Raw genomic sequence first — 21,957 nt, 5'->3', positions numbered from 1 at the left:
TTCCAGCTGAATAGTGGGCGTTGGTTGGCTCTTGGGGGGGGGGGGTGAGGGGTATTTTGTGAAGTCCGGGGATGATGGTGGAGGTCCTGGAATGACGTTCTGCCGTCTCCTGTTTCTGCGGCTGTCCACCCGTGCTGCTGCTGGGGACCTTCCATTTAACAAGATACTGTTGACATAGAAAGATCTTAGAGAGAAAGAATCATTATTATTTTATTTTGGAGTTGGCATTTGTCTGAGGTAGATTTGGCCTGTCCAGATAGAGGCATGTGACATTTACCTGAGGTAGATCTGGTCTTAGTACTCTGCTCAATTTCTATCTGAGACAAGCCTCATTAGAGGTAGTTTATTTAAGGCACCTGTTTTCCTTAGGCAAGCCTTGCTGGAGGTAGTTTATTTAAGGCACCTGTTTCCCTTATTAGGTTAGCACTTAGGAAATGCAGGTGATCAGTTGCTGAGTATTGAACAATGATAAATTGTTGTATTACATTATTCCTTACCGTCTGGATATTTTTGATGGTCCTTTTGCCTCTGGCTCTGTGTGGCCCTGGTTGGGAAAGGAAGGGGTGATACCTTATTCCTCTGGAATTGGTGACAAGGCAGTGAATCCTGATGTCCTCTGGAGCTTGAGAGTGAGAGGCCCTGTTTGTTTCACTGTATATGAAGAGAGATTTTTCTTGAAGGGTCCCTGCCACTTAGGGGAAAGGGGTGAAGGGCGCTGGCCTGGAGGAAAGAGAAGAACCTGATCCCCAATGTGTACTGGAGATGGGCAAGGATTGTCACATGGCTGAGGCAGTGAGCAGTCCGCATAGCTCCATAGAATAGACCTTAGGTAACATAAAAGAGGGGTTAACAGGCTATCTGGAACAGTTGGAGGCTTGGAAAAAAGACCTGGTGTTAGAACTGGTCTGAGGAGATATTTAACTTTTCCTGACGGTGGGCATATGGGTAAAATCGAGCTGTAGCCCTGGGGAGGTGGGAAGCCTCCAGCATGGCCATTATATGGCCTGAGTTAGACATGGATCCTCCTTTTGCTGTGAGAAGTCCACGCTCTCTCCAAATAGCAGCGTGGGACAGGAGGATATGAAAAGCATATTTGGAGTCTGTAGAGTTAATGGCTAGGAGGAGAAGTTGGAGAGCTGCTGGCGTGTCTGGGAGGAGGCAAATGTGTGGAGTGAGAAGAAATGGACGCTCCTACCTTAGCTAGGAGATCCCTCCCCATTAAAGGTACAGGGCAACTTGGCACCACTAAGAATGTATGTGTGAGAGGGATGCCTCTGAAAATACAATTAAATGGCGGTGTCTGCTGAGGTAGATAAGGCTGTCCCCCAACCCCGACAATAAAGTAGGTGGCATCCCAAAACTCCCAGGACTGAGTCAATGGCTCTGGTGTCCAGAAGGAAAGAAACGAATCGCTTCCCTTCTGCGTTCTGGGTTCCCTGCCATGTCTGTAGCCAAGCCTAGGTCTGTTGGAGGTCTTAGCTTGATGTACCCATGCATCTTGGTGCCTGGGGGCAGTCAGCTGACTCTGTCTTTCTAGGCAGCACTTTTAACAAGGCTGTTGATGGCCTGGCAGGGCATTTGCTAGCCCGTGGCCATTTCCTCACTTAAAACAGGGACCCAACAGCTTTTGGAAGTCAGCGAGTGCCAGCACTTGGCAATTTTGTTTTCGGGCTTTTATCTTTTCCCTGGCACACCTTAAATGCCACAGATGACTCTTTTGCCTGTGGGGTCAGGAGCCTTGCTCTCCAGATACTTAAGCTTTAGTCGGGAAGGTCTGGGGAACAAGAGACGGATTTTCGTCCTTATCCTGAACTATTTACTGGTTTTAGGACAGCCTTACGGAGGCCTGTCAGGAGACAGGTAATAAACCTATCTCTGGCTAGTCAGCCACTCTGGGTGTTGTAGTCCTAGTGTGGCTCTCGGTCAGGAACTGCCTCAGCTCCTGGGGGGTGTGAAAGGTTAGTTTGATGAATTTCGTCTGCATGAGTCCTAGCCTGCTCCCATACTCGCCTGAGCTCCTCAGGAAGTCATGAAAGGTGAGACTATAAGATTGAGTTATATATTGAAACTGTTTAATAAAGGAAGCAGAATTAGACGTATAAGAACCCAGCTTACTTTCTATCTCAGAGAGTTCTGTTAAAGAGAGGATGAAACATGAATTTTAATTATTGGTTCCTTAGCAAGATCTAGAGTCAGAGATTCCGGAGTCAGAGATTCCTCTGGTTTACGTACAGCTAGGAGCATATGAGCAGGAGAGAAGGAAACGAGAAGAGACAGTTTAGCATTGAGAAAGAAGAAAGCAACTCTTTCCATTTGCCTGAAGGCCGACAGTGATTAGAGAGCTCCCGTAAAATATCGGGATCCAAGGAGCCGCTCGGTGGCCATTTTTTGTTATTTTTTAAAGCATACTTTGGCCACGTCTTTTTGAACATAAACGAGTTAGCTTAGAAATCTTCATGTAAGGCATTAAACTGAGAGGTTTTAAAGCTTCAACAAGACAGCCTAATGGAGAGGAAGGACTAACAGGGTTGGGAGCCTTGTTTCCCATGTCTGCAGCGGAGGCAGAAAAATAATAAAAAAAAAATAAAAAATAAACGTGATCCGGAGCCAAGACCTCAGGCGTCCCCAGGGTCAAGGGCGGATACTGAGCACGACCTGCTTTTCCACTCGTCAGCGAAAGGCAGTGGCTCCCTCCACGGTGAGGGAATGGAATTTCTGAGAATCTGGACAGCCTTTGCCTCCCCGTTTGGAGGATGAACCCATCGACTTCACGTGGCTCTCTGGGGCGCACCCTGACGGTGGCCCCAACGCGAGAAATATCTCAGGCTGCAGACGTGGGAGACGGCTAGAAAAGTTAGGCCTGCGATAGGGGCCGACCGTAGCCAATGAATACCGTGGTCTGGGGTTCCCCCGGTCTCAAGAATACGTGTGAGGCGCCAGACGATCAACGGTCGTTCTCACAGATTCAGGAGACCGTTTACACTGGCCAAAAAAAGGGGGGAACTCACCAATCGAAGAAAGCGGTGTTGGATGCAATTTGGATGCGGTTCAGGCAAATGGAGAGCGGTCTGTTGCGAATGGAGCAGATTACCCAGTTCGTGGGTTTCCAGGCACAGGGGGCCCGGAAGCGTCTGCTCGGTTTCGGCACCAAAATGTTAGTTATGTAGCTGCGTTGTGTTCTTACCCTGCAAGGAAGTGTCACGAAACACGACAGAATCCACTTATAAGAGTTTATTAGAGATAAAGGGACAGAGAGTGTGCAGGCCTGTGGGAGAGACACGTGCATGAGGAAGAGGAGAGAGGAGAGAGGAGAGAGAACTGGGAATATGGCACTCCGCTTTAAAAACCGGCTGGGGGCGTGGCCAGGTCATGTTACTACTCCATGCGTGTGTGTAGATCACATGGTCACGTTGTGCGCTTACGTGGCCATGTAACATCACGGATCCTGGTTACGCGAGACGCCTTGACCCGGAACTTGCTAGGCAGAGGTGTCCAGGTCCACCGGGTATCCTGGTTATGAGAGACGCCCTGACCCGGAAATGCCTATCCTGACCTGGAATTGGCTAGGAGGAAGTGTCTGCCTGGTATATGCGACCGTGGGGGCGTGTTGTGAACCCTTCAAGAAGAAGAAAACTGAAGTCAACTTCTGGCCTCCACACAGGCACACAGACAAGTAAACATGGATATGTACAATAGGCATGAGCACACATGCATATATGTCTTGTATAATATAAAGGACCAGCCTTAATAATATACTTCCCAGGGACTCAGAAGGGAAACTATGGATGGTGAGAACTATTTTCGGGAAATGAATCTAAGTACACCAAGCTCTTTGTCCGTCTACTTTATTCCTCTACACAGCTACAGTTCTGTACTCAAACCTAGTTCCTTTCTGTTTAATTATCTCTGTATTTATCTACTGTCCCCTCTAAGTTCTATCTTAATTCTCTCATCTTAGTTCCGCCCCATCTAGGTTCTCATCCATCTAGTTCTTTCCCGTCCTAGCTCCTCTCCCATCTCCTTCTTCCTCATCTTGTTCTTCCCCATCTGGCTCTTCCTCATCTTCCATCTTGTTCCTCTAGTACTCTCTTTTAGCCCTTCAATTTAGTTCTTTCCATCTAGTCCATTCCTCTCCAGTTCTTACCCATCTAGTTCTTCCGTTCTCTTTTTTTCTCTCTCTCTCTCCTCCTCTTCATCTCCTTATTCTCTCAATTCTCTCTAAGTCTCTCAGGAATCCGGTTATAAACCCAAGCAGTAGCAATCCTCTCACAGAGCAAGGTCACCAGGCTTGAATTCTTATGGGGTCATTAAGGCAGATAAGAATTTTCCTCAGACAGTGACCACCAGGCTTTCTTTTACAGCCCAAAAGGGGAGTGGTCAATAGAGAGCTAATGATCGGTTAGTATATCAAGAAGGGAATTTATGTGCTCAATCTACATTCCTAGAAGTGTTTAGGTAAGACATTAGGAAGCTGTTAGTAAGGCTGTAAGGACAGAGGGTCTCACCCTAAATTGCACAAGAAATAAATCTATCCTCCTGACCTAGGAGACAGGTGTTGTTTCATTTGGCCTTGGATGCTTGATAGGCATTTTAGATAAATACACTGTTAGGAGTTCTTGGAAGCACACATAGCATTACAAGAAAATCAGTGTAGGAACCAGCTAATATACATACAAAAGCTAAAACATCACCAAGACTTCTTAAGCCACGGCCTGACTTTGGAGAAGTAGCTTTTGTGATAGCAGCTGAATTCCATTACATTTTCCTGCGGCTTGCAGCATGTGTGCACACATACAGTGGTCAAGCTGGAGGCCAGGCACAACCGCTCGATGCTTGTATCTAGGATGCAGCAGGAGTGGGGTTGGTCCACTTTGCTGCCTTCCTGACATCTGCTGGGCTCACAGGTGAATGAAACCAGCTCTGCCACCTACCAGAGCCCCAGACAAGCTGCCGTTCCCTCTGGGCTCCTAGTCACGTGCCACTTGCATCCCTCAGCACACACACTCTTCAGGTGTGTATACTCATCCCCAGGGCTGCTAGTAAGGGTCAGAATGCCAGCAGAGCCACTGATGTGTGTCCCAGGCTTTCTCTTTTGGACTGTCAACTGTTATGCCCAGATCACGTGGACCCCCAAAAGACCACCATGGAGACCAAATCCTGCATGTAAAAGCAGAGAGCATTTATTTCAAGCTCCAGAGCTTGGTCCCTCTGTCTGTCCGACACCGTGGTGAGAGCAGAGAGCCCTGAGCTCAGGTGGGGCAGAGATTTTATCATAGAAGTTGGGGTGAGGAGATTTCCAGGGTCCAGGACCCTGATTGGCTGATAATTGTTTGGGGTATCTATAAAACAAAAAATAGGTGTGTGCTAGACTCAAGGACATCTGGCCACCTTATCTAATGGTTGTAATGTTTGGGATGTCAGTTACTTCCTCACCCCTGGGTAGATCCCTGGGTGGTATCAGCTTAAGGCTTTTACTGGATCTGGGTGTTGCCTGCCAGTAAGCCTCTCACAGAAGCTGTGTCTAGGCTCCTAAGCCTGTCATGGCTGCTGTGTGGTCAAGCCCTTTTGGGTCCCCTTCACACCAACCAGCTCTCAAATCACGACACAGAGACTTATTATTAGTTTTGAATAATGCTCAACCTTAGCTTACCTCTTATTTTAATCTGTTTGTCTTTATCTACATTTTTGCCTTGGAGCATTTTTAACCTTTCTGTATATCTTACTGTCCTGTTGCCTGGCTCCTGGCCCTAGGCATGTCTCTCTTTCTCCCTAGTTCTCTCCTCCTCCTTCTCTTATTCTCTCTGCCCATCAGCCCCACTTATCCTTCTTCTGCCTAGCTATTGGCTGCTCAGCTTTTTATTAGACCAATCTGTGCCTTAGGCAGGCAAGATAACACATGTAACAAATCTTACATAATTAAACAAAGGCATCATAAACAAATGTAACAGATATTTGCATAGTTAAAGTGATATTCCACAACAGATGTGTCTTCAGATGGAGGACAATGTGGACAGCAAGGGTTGAGTCAAATCTTTAACCTCAGCCCTGGGGCAGGGAGTAGCAGACCCATGAAGCCTTGAGACTCTGGGTCAGGCTGACTCTAGGCCACAGACCAGAAACTTGCCCTGTGGAAGTCTGTGGGGAGCAGAACAGGGAAGCATTACAATGTGGAAGGCTGTGGGGGGCTGAGAGATTTGTGCTGCCTGCCTATGAGAAGTGTGTGTGGGGGGTGGGGCTTTGTCCTTCCCTGCAGCTCTGGGTGAGATCCAAGGATAGCTCTGAGGCTTTTGCACCAATCAGACTTGAAAGGGGTTTGGGGCTCAGCTGGAGGGATCTTAGGCACCTTGAGAATGCCTGCAGCTCCTGTGGACAAAGGACTTCACAGTAACAAGACACAAACACTACCTTGTCTGGGTGCTGCTGGGTACATGAGCAAGAGCCCTGCCAGGTGTGGGTAGGTGCTCAGTCTGTGGGAAGAAGGCCTCTGAGGGAACTAGCTGGGAGCTGGGAACAGCCTGTTTCTGACACTGAAGTGGGGAGGCTTGACACATGTGCCATGTGATGGGGATCCCTGCTCCCATGGTGGGGGCACATAGTGGCCAGGAATGGAGGAGCAGCCCTGAAGTAGGTGAAAACGTCTTGGGCTTTGAGATGACATAGAAGCTGGGGTGGTTTGAAAGAAAATGGTCCCTAAAGTGAGTGGCACTATTAGCAGCTGTGGCTTTGTTGGAGTGGGTGTGGCCTTGTTGGAGGAAGTATGTCACTGTGATAGTAGGCTTTGAGGTCTCCTGTGTTTGGGACACCACCAAGTGGCTCAGTTGACTTTCTGTTACCAGCAAGATGTAGGACTCTCGGTTCCAGCACCAAGTCTGCCTGCCATGCTCCCCACTATGATGATAATGGACGGAACCTCTGAAACTGGAAGCTGCCACCTCAATTAACCATTTTTCCTTTATGAGTTGCTGTGGTCATGGTGTCTCTTCACAGCAATAAAAACCATAACTAAGACAAAAGTTGGTGGGAGGGACTGGGGTATTGCTGTGATAGGCCTGACCATGTTTCAGCTTGGAGTAATATGGACTTGGGGAGTATGGGTTAGGAGAGCAGTGGAATGCTTTAACTGCTGCTTAATAAGCCACACTATAAGGAGCAGGGAAGACCATGGTGCTGAATGTGATTTGATGAACTGTGGGGATCAAGATGTTCAGAGGAGACGAATGTGAGTATGTGGCCTAGAGGCTGTTTTTGTGATGTTTTGGTGAAGCAGCTGCTTTTTGCCCTTGTCCAAGCGTCTGCCTGAGGCTAAAGTAAAGAATTTTGGATTAATTCCATTGGCAGAGGAAATCTTAAAACAGCTTAGTATAGACTCTATTGTATTGTTGTTGGTGTTAACTATAATGAAGATATATAATGAAAAGGAGCAAGCTGAGAAAGTAAAAGTACAAAATGTACAATTTGAGGAGAAAAGGAGCACCAGGAAGTGGAATGGAGCTAAACTTCTTGTTCAAGGAGATAAACAGATTAAAAAATGGAGAAAAGGGAGTGGTAACCTCAGGACAAGATCCTACTCAGCTAAGTTTCCAACTTGTGGAAAGAAACTAAAGAAAAGCTTAGAGCCAGGTGTGGTGGTGCATGTTCTTAATCTCAGCACTGGGGAGGCAGAGGCTGTCAGATCTCTGAGTTTGGGGCCAGCCTGGTCTAGAGATCTAGTTTCAGGATGGCCAAGTTTAGGCAGTAAAGGACAGAAAGCTGGTGAAGTGGTAGTTGAGTGAGGGGGCCATGTTTCAGCCCCAGTAATCAGCAGAACTTGGCAGCTTTGACCATGTGATTATGTCTTTAGAGCTAAGGATAGAAGAAACAGATTATGGAATTTGCCTCTGCACCTAAAGAAAGCTGCTGAGGCCAGGCATGTGCCAAAGGTGTCCCTGAATGAAAGCCTAGTAGGGAGGCCATTTTGTGAAGCTGTGAAGTTGAAGCCTGGATTGTCTTGGAGAACACAAGATGTTCGAGATGCCAGAGTAGTAGGATACGATACCTGCTGAGGAGAGCTGCTAAAATGGAGTGGAACCAGTCCAGAAGAAAGAAGTTGAACAAAGCTGAAATGAATTGGAGATCTGAAGAGCATTTTGACATCAGACATGGAGCTATAGAGTTTAGAGTTTGCCTAGCTGCTTTTCAGTCTTGCTTTGGTCTGGTATTTCCTCACTAGTCTGTCTTCTCTGTGATTTGGAATGGTAATATATAAACTGTGCCATTATATGTTAGAAGTATGTGATCTGGTTTTTTTTTAATTTTGATTTTATGGGAGATGACAGTTAAGAGACTGTTATGAATCTCAGAAGAGACTTTGTACTTTGAAACAAGTTTGAGACTGTGATAGACTATGGAGATTTTTGAAGTTGGACTGAATACATTTTTTACATTATGATGTGGCTACAAGCCTTTTGGGATCAGGAAGTGGAATGTGGTGGTTTGAAAAACAATAACCCCTAAAGTGAATGGCACTATTAGCAGGTATGGCTAGTGGCTACGGTCTTGTTGGAAGAAGTGTATCACTGTGGGGTGGGCTCTGAAGCTTCCTATGCCCAGAATACCTCTCAGTGTCTCAGTTGACTCCCTGTTGTAGGACTCTCAGCTCCGGTACCAAGTCTGCCTGTCATACTCCTCACTATGATGATAATGGACTGAACCTCTGAAACTGTAAGCTGCTACCTCAGTTAAACATTTTCCCTTATAAGAGTTGCCATGGTCATGGTGTCTCTTCACAACAATAAAAACTCTAAGATAGAAGCTTTTTGCCCCTGGACCAGAGGGTTTGGCTTAGGCTTGGCTTTCTTTCTAGGGTTCTTGTCACCCCTTCCCTGCCCACTCTGTGAGACTGATTCTTGCTCTGGTGGAGTACATGGGGGAAGACTCTTAGAGACATGATTGAGTTACTGAGTGGTTGTCCACAGCACCTTCAAGCTTCTGATGAGGAAGGTCTGGGATATAGAGACCCCTTCCTTTTCTGAGACAAGTCCCTAGAGAGTGCCACAAAGGAGGGGTGCAGGTCCCAGGCCCTTACAGATCCATCCAGTTCCACCAGGGTTTAGCAAGTGGGGCCCTGTGAGCACAGGCTCTGCCCAGGACAATTCACGGGTGTGAGGTGTGGAATGTCTTGGAATGGAGCTGACATTAATGGGGGGGGAGGGTGACAGACTCATGGAGAGGTGGCCTGCTGAGGGGTTGCCAAGACAAGAGATACCTGCAGGGCATCTGCCTGGAACTTCAAGTCTGGAGTCATCCCCGCTGCCTGGCTGAAACCTTCCAGGCCTCTACCTCAGCATTCCTTGCTAAGATGTGGTTCTGATGTTGCACCCTTCTGCAGCAAAGGAGGGTGAGGTGAGGTACAGCCTGCAGACTGGTCAGCACAGCTGTACAGTGGGAGACGTTGCCGCTTCAAGCCTCCAGACTTGCCCTGGCAAGTCTTGACCTAGCTGCACTAAGGCTCTCCATACCCCTTTGTCCTCCCTCACAGGTATGTGGTGTTCCTGAAGCTGTTCCTGGAGACTGCAGAGCAGCACTTCATGGTGGGACACAAGGTCACCTACTATGTCTTCACTGACCGTCCAGCTGACGTACCGCAGGTGCCCCTGGGTGCAGGACGGAAGCTGGTGGTGCTAACTGTGCGCAACTACACCCGCTGGCAGGATGTGTCCATGCACAGGATGGAGATGATCAGCCACTTCTCAGAGCGACGCTTTCTGCATGAGGTGGATTACCTGGTGTGTGCAGATGTGGACATGAAGTTCAGTGACCATGTGGGTGTGGAGATTCTCTCAGCACTCTTTGGTACCCTGCATCCTGGCTTCTACAGGAGCAGCCGAGAGGCCTTTACCTATGAGCGGAGACCACAGTCCCAGGCCTACATACCCCGGGATGAGGGTGACTTTTACTATGCAGGGGGCTTCTTTGGGGGGTCAGTGTTGGAGGTGCACCATCTCACCAAGGCCTGTCATGAGGCTATGGTGCAGGACAAGGCCAATGGCATAGAGGCCGTGTGGCATGATGAGAGCCATCTGAACAAGTACCTGCTATACCACAAGCCTACAAAAGTGCTGTCCCCAGAGTATGTGTGGGACCAGAAGATGGGCTGGCCGTCCATCATGAAGAAGCTGAGATATGTGGCTGTGCCCAAGAACCATCAGGCAATCAGGAACCGATAGCTGAATTCCTGTTGGGGAGGCCAGACCTATTCCAGGGGCACTCCATTTCCGAAGTGTCACCCTGTACCCCACTCAGAGTCCAGCACCCAGTATCACTTGGCTCATCACATACTGAGCCCTTGGAGTGACAGCTACCACTGTGTTCCTAATCTCCTATTCAGGGAAATGGTAGCCAGAGCCTTCAGAACATGGGAGAAACTCTGTCATGCCTGAAGGCCTGAGCATCCTCACACAGGCATGTGCCTTCCTCTTCTGGGAGGCATGACAGATGGCCAGTGCCCTTAGGAATAGGCAGGAGGGCAGGGAGAGTCACAGCCTGCAGGCCTCAGAGGTGCTTAGCTCCTGTTCAGCCCAAGTTGGCAGATCAGCACCCTGAGACCATCACCTCTGCTCAGTTTTGGTTCATTTGTGAATAGCTAGTTATCCATTCTGGGAATAAATGTATTTCTAGATGATATAGGAGGTTTTTCATTTTCCTTTCCTTTTTTGAGGTACTTAGGATTGAACCCAGGGCCTCATGGGTGCTAGTCAGACATGCTGCCACTGAAGTCCAGACTCTCTCCTAGAGACACATGACTGAACTTGCTGAGTGTTAGGTCCACTACATTGTCTTTATACTTTAGTTTCCATTTGAAATTTCCAATATAAAGGTTGTTTGGCAGGTCACTCAATTTCTGCTTTAACACCTGCAGAAATTGAGTCTAATTATATTCTCTCTTCAGACATGACAGAGTTAAGGATCCAGGTAATTTTTGCCACGTGTGGTGCTGCAGGCCTATAATCTCAGCATTTGGAAGCTGGAAGCAGGAGGACCAGGAGTCCAGGCAAGCCTGAGGTACATAAAAGCATTTGTCCAGGTGCATTCTGGAGGCAGAGGCAGGCGGATGTCTGTAATTACGAGGCCAGCCTGGTCTACAGAACAAGATCCAGGACAGGTACCAAAAACTACACAGAGAAACCCTGTCGTGAAAAACTCCTGCAAGTTGTCCTCTGCTCCTCCCACCCCCATCCCCCCACAGACGGAGAGAAGAAAGTGGTCTGGATTACACAGGTGAACTAGAAGAACAGACTGAAACACCAAAGGCTGACATGTAAATGCCGTCTTCTGAATAAAGAATCTACCTACAGTCCTTCCTTCATCTGACTCCAGCCTCATACACCCATGTCAAAGAACTGACAACCATGAATCATGGCAATAGGCATGGGAAGTTGTTCTGAGGAGCTTATGCTTTTTTAAATCCCATTTTAGCAATATAAAGTGGATACTACTTTCATCCCCATTTTACTGCGAATGAGTCAGAGCCAGGAGTAGAATCACACCACTCCAGCCCAGACAGCCTGACTCTAGTATTTACACTAACTACCAATACTCTATAGCTGCTTGTCTATCATTCTGATAACTTATCATTTTCTCCAGTATCAGAAAAATGACTCCACCTCACTTTACAGAGAAGACCAAATATTTGTCCTTAATGTTAATGATGATAGAGACTACTTAAAATGTTCCACATACGCTGAGGGTGTAGCTCAATGGGACAGTATCCATGTAGTATGCACAAGGCTCTGGGTTCTAAACACAGCATCTCAGAATCCTTACCTGGCATTTGTTTCTTACATCGTCCCTTCCCACAATATGCAGGGGAAAGGATACTAGAGAGATAATAGTATATGACTTCTAAAGCTAAATCACAAACCCAGGAGGACATTGAGTAAGCCTTGTGGAAAAGGGCCTATGAGGAGGAATTGAGTCATCCCTCTAACAGCCTGCACCAAGCTGTCAGCTATATGGAGGATCCATGGAGGATCCACCAGCCTCGGTTAAGCTTTCAGATAACTACAATACTACCTAACATTCTACAATCTCTTTCAAGATCCTGAACCACTTAGGCAAGATGCTCCCACATGCCTGACTCACAGAAGCTAACAGACATGGTAAATGTTTGCTACCTTAAAAAAAAAAAAAAAAAAAAAAAAAAAAAGATGGTTACTTTTTTTTTTTTTTTCTTTTGCAATGTTGGAATCAAACTCAGTTCCCAGCCTCAAATTTTATGTTTTTTTTTAGGGATGGTGCTGGTGAGTATTTTTTTTTTAATTGAGGCTGAATCTTTAGTAGCTCCAGCTGGTTTTTCAGCCTTCCTATGTGGTCAAGGATAGCCTTCAACTCCTGATCCTCCTGCCTCTACTTCAGAGTGCTAGGATTATAAGCATGTCACTACACCTAGTTCTGAGGATCTTAATTGTTTTAAACCCCATTTATCTTGCTCCAAAATTTTTTCTTGCTCCAAAAAGACTGGGCCCTGAAGTCTTTTGTGTCTGTGGCTGGTTTTCCATTTCTCACATTGTGAGAATTTTGTTTTTTCTGTGACAGGATCCCTATGTATCCTGTTGGTCTGAAATTTGCTACTAGACCAGAATGGCCTAGAACTCATAGAGATCTGCCTCCCTCTGACTGTCGCCACACTTGGCAAGATTTTTTTTTTCCTCTATCAAAGGTAAATAAACCACCAATATCCAATAGTCCATTAACGTCCCCCATTTGACACTCCTTGTATATGCTCTCTGCCAAGCCCTGGTCACTCCTGAGACTTGACTTCCTATCATAGCCTTCCCTTTTTCAGCAATTATAAATTAGCCAATCACAACAGATTCTGAGGTCTAGCTCCCATCACGGGATAGGGCCTAGTCATGACATGTGTTAAAAACAAGTGAAAATCCTGTCTGGTGTGCTTGCTCACTCACTATATGGTGGAGCACCTTTTTGCAATAAGAAATTGTCTTTAGAGGTTGATTTTTATTCTTTGTGTGTTTGTGAGGCACTGAAAGCATTCTCCAACAACATGCAAAGTAGAGTATGGTGTATTACCTTCTCTTTTGTGGTTGGAAAATTTCCTGAATTCTGGGCACTTTGTGAAGCATCTCCAAAATGATAAGATATAGAGTGTAGACAGAGTTCCTTGACAGGAGAATCATTTAACTTCAGAGACTATGGCAGTTAAAATAGGGTGTGTGTATGGGTATTTCTTGGGGGAGTGGTTGAGACAACACTGGAGACTCAGAGGGGCCCCACAACCTCCTCGGAGCTTGTGCATGTCCTCTTCAACACACCTCTGTCTTCATTCTCACTCAGGGTTGGTCTCTGGCTATGTGATGCTGGAAGCTGAGAGTTGGGAGTCTTTAAGGGAATGATTAAAGTAAGGTACAGACCGAATATTAAGATGGAAAAAGGAGAATGCTCCTTTCTGTTAGGGGTTTTCTAGGTGCCCTCCTTTTGCCTGTTCCTCCAAACTCCATACAAGCTCCCAGCTCCATTTGAGAAGAACCAAAATGTCTCCACATGGATGCTATCAATGGGGACATGACCAAGGTCCCTTGTCAACTCCACTATCCTGTTCCTGAGACTCCTGGCTTTTTGTGGTGTCCTGCCTCCTTCCCTCAAGCCTGTGCTCATAGGACCACGAAAGAGAGAGAGAGAGAGAGAGAGAGAGAGAGAGAGAGAGAGAGAGAGAGAGAGAGAGAACACAATACAAACAAACAACCTTAAAATGTTGTCAAGATAGATCTAGAGCACACAAACCTGTAATCACAGCACCTAGGGGGTGGGAGGCAGGAGGATCAGTAGCTCAAGATCACCCTCAGCTTCTTACCAAGTTTAAGGACACTCTAAGCTACATGTGACCTGGTCTCAAAATATATAAAAAAATAATAGAATAAAAAAATGAAAGCCAAGTACCAGAGTCCAGGGAAATTGAATTCCTGGTATGGAGAAGGGTGTCATGCAGGCTTACCCCATCATCCCTCATTGGTCACCCCTACCTGACTGTGCTATGATGGGGTTTGAAGTGAATCCCCATCCCATCTGCTCTGACCAGTTGCTCTGGTAGCTGACACACATTCTGTGCATGGAGGTGGCAGTCCATCTAATCTGGTGATTCCCTTACTGTAGGGCATTTCGATTCTCCCCGGTTAGAGATGAGGGCAGAAATGAACATTTGTGTGAAGTCTCCTCATGGATCTACCACTTCAGTTCTTACCTTGAGTGAGATGGTTGTGTTGGGGAGGGGGTGGTTAAGAGTGTTCTGTTTTGTGAGATGCTGCCATCATTTCCCTTGGTGACTGAAGCATTTTGCACTCCCCCAAGGGTGAAGGTTCCAGTTGCTCCCTTCCTTGCCAGAATTGATGATATGGGTGTTCAGAATGTCCTGTTGTTTCATTTTGGTGTGTATGTGTGTGAAAGAGAGAGACAGAGAGAACAGAGACAGAGAGAGAGAGACAGAGAAAGGCAGGCAAACATAGATAGATAGATAGATGAGAGAGAGAGAGAGAGAGAGAGAGAGAGAGAGAGAGAGAGAGAGAGAGAGAGAGAAACTGTTCATGTACCATGCTTTACAGGTAGAAGTCAGGGGGACAACCTTTGGAAACTGGTTCTTTTGCTCTACAATGTGGATTTCTGGCATCAAACCCAGGTCCTCAGGCTTAGTGGCAAGCACCTCTGCCCACTGAGCCTTCTTGCCAGCCTGTGTGTTAATTTTCAGTCCCCTGATGACATTTGGTATGAAGCATCGTTTTGTGTTGATTTTTACCCGTGTCTCTACAATTTGAGCCCATTTTCCAGTTGGGTTGTTTGTTATCCTATTGTTGAGTGATGAGGGCTTTTTGATTTTTGTATTCTGGTTCTTTATCAGAGATGTGCTTTGCAAATGTTTTCCTCTAGTTGGTAGGTTGCCTTTTCATCCTCTTCACAACATCTTTTTTTCTCCCTTTGAGACTGGCTGTTATTGTCTCAGGCTGGATTTGAACTAGTTTTGTAGCCAAGGATGACCTTGAACTTCTGATCTTCCTGCTTCTACTTCCCTAGTGCTCAGGTTGCAGGTGTGTGCCACCACACATGGGCAATGCAATGCTGAGGACTGGACCCAGGGCTTTGCGAATGCTGGGCAAGCACTGTATCAGCTGAGTGACATCACCTGCTCACAGCATCCTTTACAGAGCAGAAGTTTTTCATTCCAATGGCGTCATCACACCAGTTGTCTTTCATGGCTTGTGCTTTTGAGGTGCCATTGCCACAGTCACCTGGACTTCCTTCCAGGCATTGTCTAGGTGTTGTGTGGTTTTTCACTTCATACTTAAGCTTAAGACCTGCTATTTATTTATTTATTTATTTATTTATTTATTTATTTATTCATTCATTCATTTTATTCTTCTCTCATATATTACATCCTGTTTTCCCTCCCCCATTTCCCCCAGTTTCTATCCCCACCTCCCCTTTCCACTAGACCCACCTCCACCCCCTCCCCTCCCCTCATAAAAGAACAGACTTACCAGGGACATGAACTAAACACAGCATAACAATATACAGAAAGACCAGGCACATACCATCACATCAAGGCTGGGTGAGGCAACCCTGTTGGAGGAAAAGGGTCCCACAAGTAGGCAAAAGAGTCAGAGATAGCCCCCACTTGAGTGTTAGGAATCCCACAAGATCACCAAGCTACTCAGGTATAACATATGCAGAGGACCAAGTCAGACCTCTACAGGCTCTCTGACTTCTGGGAGCCCCCATGAGTCCCAGTCAGTTGATTCTGTGGGCTGTGTTCTTGTGATGTCCCTGACCCCTCTGGTTCCTCTGATTTCTGCCTCCCCCCCCCCAGGATTCTCTGAGCTCTGCCTATGTTAGGCTGTGTGACTCTGCATCTACTCCCATCAGTTGTTGGATGAAGTCTCTCTGATCTCTTTGATGACAATTCTGCTAGGCTCCAGTCCTAGAACATTTTGCAGGCAGGACAAACTATAGGTCAAAGGTTTTGCCTGCTTACAGAGGATGGCCAGTTCAGGCTTCGTGTCCCCCATTACTAGGAGTTTTTTGCTATGGTTACTCCTGAAGATTTCATGGAGTTTTCATTGCACTAAGTTTCCACCTGGCACCCAAAGCCCCCTCAATTCCAATAATTTCTCTAAGTATTCCCCCAATACCTCCTGTTTCAACCCCACCTGCCCCTAGTCTATCCAGGAAATCCGTTCTATTTCCTCTTCCCAGGAAGATCCTTGCATCCTCCCCTTAAATCCTCCTTGTTACTTAGCCTCTCTGGGTCTGTGGACCGTAGCATCTTTTACTTTGCAGCTAATATTCACTTATAAGTGAGTATATACTGTGTTTGTCTTTCTGGGTCTGGATTACCTCACTTGGGATGTTTTTTTTTTTTTTCTTTCTAGTTCCATCCATTTGCCTGCAAATTTCATGATGTCTTTTATTCCCCCCACGACTGAATAGTACTCCATTGTGTAAATGTACCACATTTTCTTTATCCATTCTTCAGTTGAGGAACATCTAGGTTGTTTCCAGTTTCTGGATATTACAAATAAAGCTGCTATGAACATAGTTAAGCAAGCATCCTTGTGGCAGGATGAAGTGTCTTTTGGGTATATGCCCAGGAGTGATATAGCTGGGTCTTCAGGTAGATCTACTCCCAATTTTCGGAGAAACCACCATATTGATTTCCAAAGTGGCTCTACAAGTTTCCATTCCCACCAGTGGAAGAGTGTTCCCCTTGCTCCACATCCTCTCCAGCATGAACTGTCACTAGTGTTTTTTGTTTTAGCCATTCTGACAGGTGTAAGATGGAATTTCACTGTTGTTTTGATTTGCATTTCCCTGATGGCTAAGGATGTTGAACATTTCTTCAAATGCTTCTTGGCCATTTGAGATTCCTCTGTTGAGAATTTTCTGTTTAGATCTGTACTCCATTTTTAATTGGATTATTTAGTTTATTGACATCTAGTTTCTTTAGTTCTTTGTATATTTTGGATAGTAGCCCTCTGTCAGATGTGGAGTCAGTGAAAAATCTTTTCCCATTCTGTGTGCTGTCATTTTGTCCTTTTGACAGTGTCCTTTGCCTTCCAGAAGTCTTTCAGTTTCATGAGGTCCCACTTATTAGTTGTTGATCTTAGTGTCTGCACTCTCGGTGTTCTGTCAGGAAGTGGTCTCCTGGGCCAATATTTAACACGATTCCCCACTTTCTCTTCTATCAGGTCCAGAGTATCTTTTTAAAAAAAACTTTCTTTTTATTTATTCTTTGTGTCTTTCACATCATGCATCTGGATCCCATTCATCTCCCCATCCCTTAATAGCTGCCCTTGCAACCTCCCTCCCCCCCCAAAAATAAAATAATATTTAAGAGAGAAAAAGAAAAAAAGAAAAATCTCACCATGGAGTTACTCAGTTTACCCTTTTATCCACATATCTTTACTTGCAAGTGTTCATTGCAAAGAGTCATTGCCTTGGTCTGAGGCCTCTGGTTTCTGCTACACTAGCAACACTGGGTCTTCACTGGAACTCCTCTTGGACATCCTGTTGTTGCCCTGTGCTGTGGAGATCCTGCAGCTTTGGGTCTGCAAGACCGACCACTTCATGTGCTCCAGCAGATTATAGATGGGGTTGATGTTGGGGCAGACCAACTCATAGCCATAGTTATGGGCCTGGGTAGCTGCAGGGTTGTTCAGCCTGCCAGCTGTTGCCCATCCTCACAAGCAGGGTGAGCTCTCTAGCATTGCCCCGGCTAGTTCACCCTTTTCATCCATGAGCAAGGGGCAGGACCGGTTCTCCTGTTTCCTTGCACTCAGGGATGGCTCTTCCAGACCTACACCAGCAGGCCAGGTCTATTGTGTTGCCCAGGCGAGGTGCAGAGACCACTCTCCCAAGTGCTGCAGCTGATGAGGGGCAGGGACAGCTCTCTTGCTCTTATGAACTCTGGGTCAGCTCTTCCACCTAACACAGGAGGTGAGGGGAGTTGGGGGGAGGGGCATCTCTCAATCACCCATGCCACCATATGGCAGACAAGGGGTGGGGCTAGATCTCCCAAGCTCACGTTCTTGGGGGCATTTTATCCGTACTCTGTCAATAGGGTCAGCTCTACTGTGCTGCCCAGGCAAGGTGCAGGGCCCACTTTCCAGAGTGTTGAAGCTGGTCTGGGGGAAGGTCAGCTCCCTTCTCAGTCACAGGTAGCAGGGGCAAGGGGGAAGGGCAGCATTACCTCACCCTCACCACCACATAGAAGATGAGGGGGCATGTTCAGGTATCCCACTCTCATGCCCTCAGGGCTGGCTCACTTGTGCCTCGGCCAACAGGGTCAACTCTACTGTGTTGCCCAAGTGAGGAGCAGGACTCACTTTCCTGAGTGCCAGCAGCTGGTAAGGGGGAGGGTCAGCCCCATTGTCTGCTGCAGGTGGTGAGGAGAGAGAGGTAAGGGGAGGCATCTCTCATTCACCCATGTGGCCACATGACAGATGAGTAGTGTGGCCAACTCTCCCATGCTCACAACTACGGGGCTAGCTCACCCATACCCCAGCCTCTAACAGGGTCAGCTCTACTGTGCTGTGAAGGTGAGGAGCAGGACCTGCCCTTCTGAGTGCTGCAGCTGGTGAGGAGCAGGAGTAGCTCTCCCACTCTTAGGCTCTCAGAGCCAGCTCCCCCAGCTGCCACAGGCAGTGGAGGGTTGGAGGGAGGACGCCTCTCCCACACCTGTGCCACCTCAGGGCAGATGAAGGGTGGGGCCAGATCTCCCAGGCTCATGTTCTCAGGCCTGGCTCACCCGAACCCCACCATCCCACCCCCCACCTCTCAGCTCCACTGTACAGCCCAGATGAGGTGCAGGGCTTCCTTTCTCAAGTGCTGGAGCTGATAAACAGGAGGGGCAGCTCCCTCACCAGTTGGAGGAGGTAGGGGAGGGGCTGGAGGGCATCTTTCCTCTGTCCCCACCACCGTGCTGCAGACAAGGGAGATGAAACCAGCTATCCACCTTTCATGCCCTCAGGGCTGGCTCATCCTTGCCCCTGTCTACAGGGTCAACTCTGCTGCAGCTGGCAAGGGGTTGGGTCAGCTACCCTGCCTGCCACATGTGGCAAGGAGCGAGGGGAAGGAGGGCAGCTTTCCTTCACCCATGCTACCACATGGCAGGTGAGAGGGGTGTGATCCTGCTCTCCTATTCTCATTCCCTCAGGGCCAGCTCACCTGTGCCCCTGCGAACAGGGTCAGCTCTATTGTGCTGCCCAGGTGAGCTGTAGGATGCTTTCTCCTGACTGCTTCAGCCAGTGAGGGGCAGAATCAGTTCTCCCTAGTGTTGCAGTCAGTGGGGAGAGGGGGGGTGGGGTGGGGGAGCGGGGCCAACTCTGTATAGCCCTATCCTCTTGGCCTTCAGTGGTATCAGGAGCCACACCATTAACACAGACTGCAGCTGCAACAGGGCCATGGGCCCAGACATGGGCCACAGCAGCAGTGCAGGCCCAGACATTACCATGGCCCTGGGTAGCAATCAAGCCACCTACCTCAGTCCATTCCTCACAGCTTTTACCTCTTCAGATATGCCTCTGCCCACAGGAAATGAACCATCTGTCTCTCTCTCATACTACTCAATACATTGCCCACCATAATAGTGCCCAGTTGCCTGGCACTACAAGGGTGGACCCATCATTTTTCTCCTCAGAGCCTGGGGTGGTTCACTCAGGGCATGCATGTTGGTCTTCTTATCTCTCAGTCTGTCATGGTGATGGGTAGGATACTTTCTGAGAGCCAGCCTTGGTCTGCCTAAGGGTCTTCTTAGCAACAGCAGCTGAAACATGATCTGAAGATGATCTGGACCAATGAGAGGCAGCCATGTCACACCAGCTGATGCATATTCATCAGACCTCCCCGCAGGGTGGGGTGGAGAGTATATTAAGGCTTACCTCTTCCTGAATAAACTGAGCTTGTTGTTTTGACATTCTCTCGGAGTCTGTGTGGTTTGACTCTGTGCCTACTTGGCCTCCGCCCCCAAAGGGAACAACAGCAAGGACCCTGCTACAGTTAAGAATCCCAAAGACAACACAATCCACATTCTCTGTGTAATATCCATCTTTATGTGGCTTATTTTTTATATTACCTTTACTGTCTCTTTAAAGACTTTATTTTTAAAAACTATGTATTTTTTATATAACTGTATATATTTTTTCTCTCTTTCAAGCCTACATACATTTTTACATACATTGTAAACTATTGTATCTGAATCTGACTTATTGTGACCCTATTGATTTAAACTGCAGCATTTCTAAAACTGAAACCACATCTGTGGCTGATGGCTCCGCCCCTGTCAGCTTCCCAACATGGCGGTGGTACAGTTTATCACCAGCTCTGGGAGCCATTAACTCTCAGAAACAGTGGGTTTATGCTTTTATCAAAGTAGCTTGTAGCCCAGAAACCTCTTTTTCTTTTTTTTTTTGTACTAGCAAAGACTAAATCTGCCACACAGTGTAATGTGCCACTTGTAGACGCTTCATTCCCGCCATACTGCCGGTCAAATGCGCACGCCAGGAACCCACCAACTTGAGAGGGACAACTAGGAAGCTGTTTTTAGCTCCATTTTAGAAACTTTTTTTTTTTTTTACGTTTTAGGTTTTAGGTGGAAACTCTTGCCCCATGTTGGGTGCCATTTGTGGCTAGAGTTTTTCTCTCTGGGTCCCGACAAGCCCCAGCAGTACCTTAGCCCACTTATAAAATAAACATACAGACGTTTATATTATTTAAACTGCTCGGCCATTAGCTCAAGCCTACCATTGTCTAGCTCTTACTCTTATACTAAGCCCATTTCTGTTAATCTATATGTCACCATGTGTTCTGTGGCTTTACCTGTTGCCTCTACATGATGATGCTCCCTAGATGGCAGGCTGGTGTCTCCTCTTCTCCACCTTCCTGTTCTCTGCATTCTCCTCTCTGCTAATCCCGCCTATACTTCCTGCCTGGATACTGGCCAATCAGTGTTTTATTTATCAATCAATCATCCACAGCATGGAGTCATCATTGTGGATTCCTAGGGACCTCCCTATCACTCTGCTTCTTCCTATTCCCATGGTGTCTTCATTTATCATGGTATCTCTTTTCTTGTTTTCCCACTCTGTTCCTGATCCAGCTAGAACCTCCTACTGTCCTAAGCTCTCTTTCCCCTGACTCTTGCCCTCCATTCACCCCTCTCACCCCTAGTTTGCTCATGTAGATCTTATCCATTTCTCTGTTGCTAGGCAGTCCCTGTGTCTTTCCTTGGGTCCTCCTTACTAGCTAGCCTCCTGGAGCTGTGGGTTGCAGTCTGGTTATCCTTTGCTTTACATCTAGTATCCACTTATGAGTGAGTACATAGCATGTTTGTCTTTCTGAGTCTGGGTTACCTCACTCAGGATGATATTTTCTAGTTCTATCCATTTGCCTGCAAACCTGATGATGTCATTGTTTTTCTCTGCTGAGTAATACTCCATTGTGTATATGTGCCACATTTCCTTTATCCATTCTTTGGTTGAGGGGAATGTAGGTTGTTTCCAGGTTCTAGCTTATAGATGTAACCAACCGTCTTATTAAATAAGAAACACAGAAACAATGTAAAAGAGAAAGCCGAGAGGTCAGAGCTCAGAGCTAAAATCTCACCCTTCCTCCTGCTGTCCCAGCTTCGCGGAAAAGAGACCTACTTCCTGTCGGTTCGTTTTTTTATAGTATGTTGTTCTGCCTTCTCATTGGTTGTAAACCCAAACACATGACTGCCTCGTCACTGTCTGAATGTACAGCCCCCTAGGTCTTAAAGGCATATGTCTCCAATGCTGGCTATATCCCTGAACACACAGAGATCTTATGGGATTAAAGGCGTGTGCCACCACCGCCACACTCTTGCTATGGCTCTAATAGCTCTGACCCTGAACACACAGATATCTATGGGATTAAAGGCGTGTGCCCACGATTCGT

General features: G+C 47.1%; 1 protein-coding gene across 4 annotated transcripts in view; it reads left to right on the top strand.

Annotated features, from left to right (window-relative positions):
* The window catches only part of LOC114692827 (histo-blood group ABO system transferase 1), a 46,723-nt gene extending 35,388 nt beyond the window's left edge, over positions 1 to 11,335 (top strand). For 3 of the 4 annotated variants that reach the window (XM_037204662.1, XM_037204661.1, XM_028868855.2), the window contains one exon: positions 9,518 to 11,335. In XM_037204662.1, coding sequence (XP_037060557.1) covers positions 9,518 to 10,205 — 688 coding nt within the window. In that variant the 3' untranslated portion in view covers positions 10,206 to 11,335. The remainder of the gene's footprint in view (positions 1 to 9,517) is intronic. The other variant, XM_037204663.1, reaches the window with a different exon arrangement.
* Positions 11,336 to 21,957: the final 10,622 nt, after the last annotated feature.

Source organism: Peromyscus leucopus, chromosome 4, assembly GCF_004664715.2.
Source record: "Peromyscus leucopus breed LL Stock chromosome 4, UCI_PerLeu_2.1, whole genome shotgun sequence".
NCBI lineage: Eukaryota > Metazoa > Chordata > Mammalia > Rodentia > Cricetidae > Peromyscus > Peromyscus leucopus.
This window is presented reverse-complemented; position numbering and strand designations above follow the sequence as displayed.